The sequence below is a fragment of the Oncorhynchus clarkii genome, chromosome 18, assembly GCF_045791955.1.
Source record: "Oncorhynchus clarkii lewisi isolate Uvic-CL-2024 chromosome 18, UVic_Ocla_1.0, whole genome shotgun sequence".
Taxonomy (NCBI): Eukaryota; Metazoa; Chordata; class Actinopteri; order Salmoniformes; family Salmonidae; genus Oncorhynchus; species Oncorhynchus clarkii.
This window is the reverse complement of record NC_092164.1, coordinates 38,113,485-38,123,160: the sequence shown is the minus strand read 5'-3', so window position 1 is coordinate 38,123,160 and position 9,676 is coordinate 38,113,485. Positions and strand designations below refer to the sequence as shown.

The 9,676-nt window shown below is 44.6% G+C and overlaps 1 protein-coding gene across 2 annotated transcripts; it reads left to right on the top strand.

The window, feature by feature from the left end:
* Nucleotides 1–407: 407 nt before the first annotated feature.
* LOC139373458 (guanine nucleotide-binding protein G(I)/G(S)/G(T) subunit beta-3-like) lies at nucleotides 408–8,896 on the top strand. 2 transcript variants are annotated; one of them, XM_071113990.1, is made up of 8 exons: nucleotides 408–1,848; nucleotides 3,957–4,061; nucleotides 4,441–4,586; nucleotides 4,992–5,055; nucleotides 5,358–5,514; nucleotides 6,589–6,857; nucleotides 7,206–7,422; nucleotides 8,012–8,896. In XM_071113990.1, the coding sequence occupies exons 2-8, from the start codon at nucleotides 4,005–4,007 to the stop codon at nucleotides 8,116–8,118; spliced, it is 1,017 nt and encodes a 338-aa protein (XP_070970091.1). In that variant the 5' UTR covers nucleotides 408–1,848; nucleotides 3,957–4,004; the 3' UTR covers nucleotides 8,119–8,896. The 2 variants fall into 2 exon arrangements, with proteins under 2 accessions (XP_070970091.1, XP_070970093.1); XM_071113992.1 differs by lacking the exon at nucleotides 408–1,848 and having other exon boundaries at nucleotides 3,751–4,061.
* The last annotated feature ends 780 nt before the right edge of the window (nucleotides 8,897–9,676 follow it).

Sequence of the window (9,676 nt, the reverse complement as noted above, 5' to 3'; positions counted from 1 at the left end):
CAGGAGGCGCTCGGTGAGTGGGGGGGTACTGTCATGTTGTGTCTTGTCTCTGTCCTTTCCCTTCACCCTGTCTCCCTCTGCTGGTCGTTGTTAGGTTACCTTTTCTCCCCCTCTTTCCCCCAGCTGTTCCTTGTCTCCTCCTAACTACCTCGTCACCCCTTTTCCCACCTGTTCCCTTTTTCCCTCTGATTAGTCCTCTATATCTCTCTCTGTTTCTGCTCCTGTCTTTGTCGGATTCTTGTTTGTGTTTCATGCCTGAGCCAGACTATCGTCATGTTTGCTGTACCTTGTCCTGTCCTGTCGGAATCTGCCGGTCTATCTGAGCCTACCTATGTTTGGTTATTAAAGAAGCTCTGTTTAAGTTAGTTCGCTTTTGGGTCCTCATTCACTCACCATAACAACCAGAGGGTTGCATAGCATAGAATAGATGTGTTTTCACAAGATTTCTCCTCACATGGGGTCTAATACGACCTATAAAGTAATCATTGGATGGGCGCCGTTTATGAATATCAGTATTGGGCCATATTGTGTGCATCTATGTACAGGGTTTGTTTGTTGGCATTCCTTGCAGCGAATAATGGCATTTCAAGCAACCCCCCCCCCAAGTTCTCGTTCCCATCCATCCCGATCTTTAACCCCTCCCCGATCTTGTGGGATCTGTGAAATCTCTCCCTCGGAGTCACAAGTCAGTTTACGTCCCATGGCTGAGAAAGGACGATCAACTCTCACTGTAACATTCTCCCTTTATCTACCAGAATTGCAAAGGCTTGTCATTTATTCCCAAATTCATTCTGTAACTGCACTGGCATCTTCACACCCAAATCTCTATTTTAACCCACAATCGATTCCTCGATTTCTTGATCCATTTCCATCTTGTGTCACTTGTGACGCACATTCTGGTTGGACTGCTCCAATTCCTTAACGAGATTTCAGATTCCCCCGGATTTCCAATTGGATCCTGATTAACTGGGCTCAGCTCATTAGCTCTGACAAATGAATTCAACCCCCTTCATCCTCAACCCCTGCCAATCTCTCAGAAACCAGACAAAATTCAACCGCCCCATCAATACAGTCAGACAATAATACGATGATGTCTGATCATTTCTGACTGCTGCATCAGATGACTAGAAATTAAGGCTGCCATTGATAGCCTGGATAAGAACCCAAACACCACTCGCTAGTGATGTGCACAGTAGGGCTTCCATGCAATTGGCTCAAAGTTGGTGATATAAATGGTGATATAAATCATGAGCCAGTCCAGGTCAGCAAAATCAAATACGCTCTCTTTGCAGACCTTAATATTATACTGTTGAATGATGAGTGATTGAATGTGGAAGACATCAAATGTGTTCCTCTACCAGCTTTATGTAGTAGCCATTGACATGGATGTTCTAACTATCAGTGTCTCTCTACTTTCTAATATTCTCACATTTAAACCTCCACCTGTTCCCTCTCTTCCTTCGTTCCTCCTCTCTTTACCTGCTCTTGACTTTTGACCTCATAACCTGATTTCCTCCTCCGATCGGTTTACCTGCCTCCTCTTGTCATGCTCCCTGCTCTCTCTGCTCTCTCTCTTTCCCTCTCTCTATTTCTATCTCCGGGCTTATCCCTTCATCCCTGATCTCCTTCATCCCTCCAATCCTCATCTGTTCCTCACAGGAGGAAGGGAGAGAGAGTTTTCACAGGATTGCCTGCAACCAGTCTGTGGGTGAAAGCGTAAGAGGAATAAGATATAAGATAAGGATAGCAGGGCTGACTTGAGTATTGTGGGACATAAAAAGCTGCTCCAAAGGGCTACTGAGGCGGAAAAGCCCAAAAATAAGAAGGATCACATTTTGTGTGGAAAAGGTGAGTGATTTTTGTCCACTTTGGTTGCAAATTCTTCTGGGCATTTACATGGAACTATGTGGAACTACATTGACTCCTCTGATGATTACCACCATGGATCCACATAATCCTGGAAAGTATCCCATTACCTATCTCAGTGTTCTCATCCGTGATAAGATTTCACAGTTAAAAGAATGGAACTTCATCTGATTTGCAGTTCTCAGTGGTGCTCATTTCCATCGCAAAATGAACTCCAATGGCATGCCTGCAACAAGTGTGCTGTAGTCCGTGGAAAAGATACTGACTGATGTCTGTGCAAGTGGGAGAAAGAGAGAGGCGGAGAGAAGTAGGTAGTTACAGTGACATCGAGGGCTTTTCTTCTCAGAATCAGTCTCCTTTATTAGGTAACAGCAGGATGCACAAGCATTAGCAGCATTATCATGAAGGTGGCAAATCCTCCCACATTGATTCCAGTATAAAAAAAATATCACGCCTGAGAGCAGCAAACTGCAGAACTTTCCTTCTCAGTTGTTTCTCACTTGACAAAATGATTTTTTTTGCAGGTGGCAATGTCTTACAGATAATAGTAATAATAATTATATTGCTAATAGAATTGTGCACTTCTAGAGTACTTTTAGAGTAGAGGAATAGAGGCCTGTCTGTGCACTTCTAGAGGACTTTTAGAGTAGAGGAATAGAGGCCTGTCTGTGCACTTCTAGAGTACTTTTAGAACAGAGGAATAGAGGCTTGTCTGTGCATTTGTGCAGATATATATTCAAAGGAAATAACCAAACAGGAAACTGACGAAAACTCAAATGTATACCTGATAGGCCCCTATCTTTGCCTATTCTTGCCCCCTCTATCCTCTCTGCCCATGTGCCCCCCCCCCCCCCCCCCACACTCCCCACTCCCCCTTTCAACAAGAAATCAACAAGAAATCCAAATCATTTTTACCTTATCATTGGATTTAGGTTGAAAGTTGGGTGAAAAAAAAGACACAAATTCCAGAAATTCTTTATGTTGATGACTTTTTGCAAGTTTGCAGTTTTGCACATTGATTCAACTTCATCACGTTTTGTTTTTTTTGATGACGTGGAAACATCGTTGATTTAACCAGTTTGAGCCCAGTGGGTTGTGCCCACCCCTCCTCGCACACTGTCTCCCTGGCTCTCGTCCTAGGTCAAACTACTGAACGCCTATGCTTTGTCAACACGTGAACAATTGTTTCTGTGAAAGTAATACGTTTTTTTGAACACCGTATTTGCAGGGATGTGTGCTGTAGTTAGTTGGACACATTTTTTTTAAAACAATTTAGAAAGTGGTGTGCGTTGGTAATTGGCCTCCAAATACGAAAACGTCAGCATCCAATTATGAGTATTAGGGCCATAGACAGCTAAGCACTAATTACGTCTTGATCATTAAATATTCTCTCTTAAAAGGCATTGAAAGTCAGAGTGAGAGCTGACAGAAGAAGGTTCATGGCAAATTGTCTCTTAAACTTGTTTTAATTGTAACAAAACATTTACATAATTGAAGTCATGAATAGGAAAATGAAAGTAATAAAGTAAAGTTGCCACGTTGTAAAGTTGTGGTAAAACAGTCATTCTAAAAAATTAAATAAAAAGACAAGTACTCACGAAACACAGGCAACACTTCTGTAATGAATAATAAAAACCAAAATGGCTGTCTGTGTCACAGAAAAGATGGCCAGTAATTTAGCCCTAATCTTCAGATAGGTGAAGGTAGAGCTTGGATATATCACTATTAGACAGCGGATGTGGGATTATACCTCGTACCATACTCAAGAAGGCCAAGCTAGGCTCTGGCACCAGACTAGATGACGAAAGCACCTGAGCGATTTAGTTTAGGGGGTCAGAGGCCATGGGTGGGGGGGTGGGGGGGGGGGGGTTACAGGAACAAACATTTACGTTCTCCTCAACAGGTGCCACTGTACCACTATGTTACATATTTGAGAACGTTCATTCTTAGTTCTATTTAAGGTCTTCCTTATATGATTGAGTTCTACATTGTATTAATTGTACAATAACGACAGCATTTTTGCCAAGCCCTGATTTGCATAAATATGTTTGTAATCATATAATCCTTTTCTCTTTCTCCCTATCTTCTAGTCTGCTAGTTTCTTTCTCCGGCGGTAACAGCCCCTATCAGCCGTTGCCATGGGTGAAATGGAGACGCTGAAAAAGGAAGCCGATGGCCTGAAGAGCCAGATTGAAGTGAGTCTTCCTGTCGCAGCATGCATTGATGTTGGGGTCACCATGACAATAGACATACTCATCAAGCACATTTCTGTGACGATATTCAATATCACCTCCAGTCTAAAAAAGGTCTCATCATCAGATAAATCACTTGGAAGCACAGTAACAATAACGCACAATAATTGAATAGCCTACATAGAGTTTCCTCCACATACCAAAACTGGTACTGAGCTAAAGTTATTCGAAGACATTTTAAGCTGTGTCTGGTTCCTGAAAAATTGAAAAACACCAGAAGTATGGAGAACATTCAATGTATATATGCTTATTTTTCGACAACTGTTTTACTCTTCACTAATCTTATTCCTCTCCTATGTGTATCTCCCCGTCACACCACTAGGCTGCCCGCAAGGCGGTCAATGACACCACCATGGCTGCCGTAGCATCTGGTGTGGCGGCTGCACCCCGTGTCCAGCTGAAGAACAGAAAGACATTGAAGGGCCACTTGGCCAAAATCTACGGCTTGCACTGGTCTGCTGATAACAGGCGAGAAAGACTTCTTGTCCAGATAGCTGAGAATCAGGATAGCGTCAGGGACAGTCTAGCTCACCACAGACACCCCACCACTACCACGAGCCAGTGTGATATAGGGGCTTATGAACAACATAGAGAAGGTCTACTTTGCGCAGGGTAGAGAAGGTCGATAAGAGGGGTTGTCTGATGCACCGCTGAAACCAAGTGGACTCGGATATTGAAAAGTCCCATTGTTTAATGTGTCCACTCTAACATGCAAGTGTTATGGGGTTCGGTGAAAAGGCTTTTCAAAGGCCTTCATTGTTTCAAATGTTGCATTAAACCAGATTCATACTGGATCTCGTGCCTGAACCCGGTTCAAACAGAATTTGATAGACTGACTGACCACTTGTTTAACTCTCTTTCTCTCTCCAACAGGCACATGGTCAGTGCCTCACAAGATGGCAAGCTTCTTATTTGGGACGCCTACACCGGCAACAAGGTAAGGGCTGATCACTGATCAGTCATCATTTTCACAGTTCTAACTGTTTTCATAATAATGCATAGGACTTACATCGAGAGCTTTCCACTTGGTTTACAGTGTATGGAGTAGATCCCTCCTTCAACCACCGATGTGTAGAAGGAGTATCGACTTCTGTTTCAGATTGTCTTGACTTTGACTACACACTCTACGAATGTATTTATATGGTAAAAGTCAGCTAGCTTGGTATATTATGTATTCTAACCTTTAGACAAAGCAAACTAAAAAGTGAGTGGTTAAGTGTTCTTCTCCCTGCCCTCCAGGTATATGCCGTCCCCCTCAAGTCTTCCTGGGTGATGAGTTGCTCCATGGCCCCTTCTGGCAATCTGGTGGCCAGTGGAGGTCTGGATAACATGTGCACCATCGTCAACATCAAGGCTGCCAGCCCAAAGACCCTAAGGGAGCTGGACGCACATGAAGGTAGCTACCCTGCTTCACCCGTGTTATGGTTTACTCCGTGACCAACTGGGTTACGGTCAACTCTGTGACCAACTGGGTTATGGTTAACTCTGTGACCAACTGGGTTATGGTCAACTCTGTGATCAACTGGGTTACGGTCAACTCTGTGACCAACTGGGTTTTACGGTCAACTCTGTGACCAACTGGGTTTTACGGTCAACTCTGTGACCAACTGGGTTACGGTCAACTCTGTGACCAACTGGGTTACGGTCAACTCTGTGACCTACTGGGTTACGGTCAACTCTGTGACCAACTGGGTTATGGTCAACTCTGTGACCAACTGGGTTACGGTCAACTCTGTGACCTACTGGGTTATGGTCAACTCTGTGACCAACTGGGTTACGGTCAACTCTTTGACCTACTGGGTTATGGTCAACTCTGTGACCAACTGGGTTATGGTCAACTCTGTGACCAACTGGGTTATGGTCAACTCTGTGACCAACTGGGTTATAGTCAACTCGTGACCAACTGGGTTATGGTCAACTCTGTGACCAACTGGGTTACGGTCAACTCGTGACCAACTGGGTTACGGTCAACTCTGTGACCAACTGGGTTACGGTCAACTCTGTGACCAACTGGATTACGGTCAACTCTGTGACCAACTGGGTTACGGTCAACTCGTGACCAACTGGGTTACGGTCAACTCTGTGACCAACTGGGTTACGGTCAACTCTGTGACCAACTGGGTTACGGTCAACTCGTGACCAACTGGGTTACGGTCAACTCTGTGACCAACTGGGTTACGGTCAACTCTGTGACCAACTGGGTTATGGTCAACTCTGTGACCAACTGGGTTTAGGTCAACTCTATGACCAACTGGGTTATGGTCAACTCGTGACCAACTGGGTTATGGTCAACTCTGTGACCAACTGGGTTACGGTCAACTCTGTGACCAACTGGGTTATGGTTAACTCTGTGAGCAACTACAATTCAGAGAATTCATGAAAACGGTGTTCATAAATTGGATGTCCTCAAAATATGTAGGAAATAAGTAGAACAAACAATAAAATCTCTGTCCGACTCCTTCCATCTCAGGCTACCTTTCCCATAGCCGCTTCCTGAACGACAGCGAGATCCTCACTGCATCCGGTGACACCACTTGTTGCCTGTGGGATCTGGAGACTGGCAAGCAGAAGGTGGTCTACAAGAGCCACGTGGGTGACTGTATGTGCCTGGCCTTGTCACCAGACCAGAACACTTTCATCTCAGGGGCCTGTGACTCCAGCGCCAAGCTGTGGGACATAAGAGATGGTGGCTGCAAGCAGACCTTCATCGGCCACACGAGTGACATTAACGCCATTGCGGTGAGCACATAAATCCTGATCAGAATGACTCTTCTTTTTCTAAAAATTTGAGTGACCTTAACCGAACAACTAGCGACCTCATCAAGGTGTTGGGTTGCAGTTACAAGATCCTGGGTTCAAGCTCCGGTTGAGACTACCCCCCGACTACAATATAAGCAAGACATGAGCAGTGCGATCCAAAATCAAAACATAGTTTAGCATCACAACACCAGCTCTTTCCATGGAGTCTGTACTCTGCAAACTCAGTCAACTCACCAGGCAACTTACCTTCAAGCTCAGTAAATGTCAAAACAAAAAACAAAACATGCTGAAATAGCCCTCTCCTCTTCTTTTTCCCTCCTACCCCAGTTCTACCCTAGTGGCACTGCAGTTATCACGGGATCCGATGACTGCACCCTCAAAATGTATGACCTCCGTGCCGACCAGGAGGTCAATGGCTACCAGGACGCTGCGTTGAATGCAGGCGTCACGTCAGTCTCCCTCTCCAGCTCTGGACGCCTCATCTTCGCTGGCTACGACAACTTCAACTGCAACATCTGGGATTCCCTGAAGGCCGAGAAAGTCGGTGAGTAAAAGTGGGAGAGAAAAGAGCGGGAGAGAGGGGAGGGGACTGAGGGGATATGTGGGGGGAAAAAGAGAGCAGAGGCAGAGAGAACCGAAGGGAGAACAGTCAATGTAAACAGAGGGAGGCAGACCAAGAGATAGATGGCATAAGTGGGTGGATGAAACAGAGGCAATGAAAGGGAGAAAGTGGATTGTTAAAAAAAAAAGTCTGGATGAGATGTTTGTGGAGGCAGTCAATTAAAGAAATACGGGTGAAAAAGGAATAGAAACTAGAACTGCATCATTTGCATCAGTGTGTATGACTTCTCTCATCTCTCTCTCTCCTCTCTCTCTCTCTCTCTCTCTCTCCCCCTCTCTCTCTCTCTCTCTCTCTCTCTCTCTCTCCCTCTCTCTCCCTCTCTCTCTCTCTCTCTCTCCCCCCTCTCTCCCTCTCTCTCTCTCTCTCTCTCTCTCTCTCCCCCTCTCTCCTCTCTCTCTCTCTCTCTCTCTCTCTCTCTCTCCCCCTCTCTCTCTCGCTCTCTCTCTCCCCCTCTCTCTCTCTCTCTCTCTCTCTCTCTCTCTCTCTCTCTCTCTCTCTCTCTCTCTCTCAGGTGTTCTCTCTGGCCATGACAACAGAGTGAGCTGCATTGGGGTGCCAGATGATGGCTTGGGTATCTGCACAGGATCCTGGGATAGCTTCCTGAAGATCTGGAACTGAGCTGGTGCTCCAGAGGCGACATTAGGAGAGGGAGAGGGGGGATGGATGGAACTCGAGGAGGAGAGGAGAAGGGGGGATGGATGGAACTAGAGGAGGAGAGGAGAAGGGGGGAATCACAAAAGCCTGAGAAATAAGGTTGCTCATTTTGGGATTGGGGAGATACCAGGAGGAGGATGTTTGCCGTACCATTTCACGTCATTTGTAACCGCTAGATCTTCCCTTCTCTTGCTCCCTCTTTCTCAGCTATGTGCGCAAATGTGGGAGGTGGTGAGTGGGACTTCATAGAACATGCTACATAAATGGCTTCGACAACAGCACAAGATGCAGTCCCGCTACATGTACACGAGAGTTTTGAAGTTATGGTTGACACTATCAATATCTAGGCAATGACAAACACCAAAAAATAGGATATTTGAAGTAATTACTTGAAATAACGAATTAATAAAAAAATAAAAAAAATGCTCTACTTGTGTCTAAGGTGAGAATGACAATTACACGTATAGATTTTTGACAATAAGAACGTGTGAGATAAATGCAGAAATATAATGCACATCAGTAACGATTTAGTATTACGGATACATTTTGATTGTCTTTGATTAATAAAGCCCGCAGATAGTAGCTGAAAGTTGATATGTACATTTATTTACATGTAGGTATTTAATTAGAGTGCATAGTTGATGTACAGTGTGATTTCTGTTTGGTCATACATATCCGATGTACAGTGCCTTGCGAAAGTATTCGGCCCCCTTGAACTTTGCGACCTTTTGCCACATTTCAGGCTTCAAACATAAAGATATAAACCTGTATTTTTTTGTGAAGAATCAACAACAAGTGGGACACAATCATGAAGTGGAACGACATTTATTGGATATTTCAAACTTTTTTAACAAATCAAAAACTGAAAAATTGGGCGTGCAAAATTATTCAGCCCCCTTAAGTTAATACTTTGTAGCGCCACCTTTTGCTGCGATTACAGCTGTAAGTCGCTTGGGGTGTCTCTATCAGTTTTGCACATCGAGAGACTGACATTTTTCCCATTCCTCCTTGAAAAACAGCTCGAGCTCAGTGAGGTTGGATGGAGAGCATTTGTGAACAGCAGTTTTCAGTTCTTTCCACAGATTCTCGATTGGATTCAGGTCTGGACTTTGACTTGGCCATTCTAACACCTGGATATGTTTATTTTTGAACCATTCCATTGTAGATTTTGCTTTATGTTTTGGATCATTGTCTTGTTGGAAGACAAATCTCCGTCCCAGTCTCAGGTCTTTTGCAGACTCCATCAGGTTTTCTTCCAGAATGGTCCTGTATTTGGCTCCATCCATCTTCCCATCAATTTTAACCATCTTCCCTGTCCCTGCTGAAGAAAAGCAGGCCCAAACCATGATGCTGCCACCACCATGTTTGACAGTGGGGATGGTGTGTTCAGGGTGATGAGCTGTGTTGCTTTTACGCCAAACATAACGTTTTGCATTGTTGCCAAAAAGTTCAATTTTGGTTTCATCTGACCAGAGCACCTTCTTCCACATGTTTGGTGTGTCTCCCAGGTGGCTTGTGGCAA

Excerpts from the sequence above, each read along its gene's own strand:
- LOC139373458 (XM_071113990.1), top strand. The coding sequence starts at position 4,005 with ATGGGTGAAATGGAGACGCTGAAAAAGGAAGCCGATGGCCTGAAGAGC. Across the intron at positions 5,056-5,357 it reads ACGCCTACACCGGCAACAAG|GTATATGCCGTCCCCCTCAA; the intron begins GTAAGGGCTGAT and ends CCTGCCCTCCAG. Across the intron at positions 5,515-6,588 it reads GGAGCTGGACGCACATGAAG|GCTACCTTTCCCATAGCCGC; the intron begins GTAGCTACCCTG and ends CTTCCATCTCAG.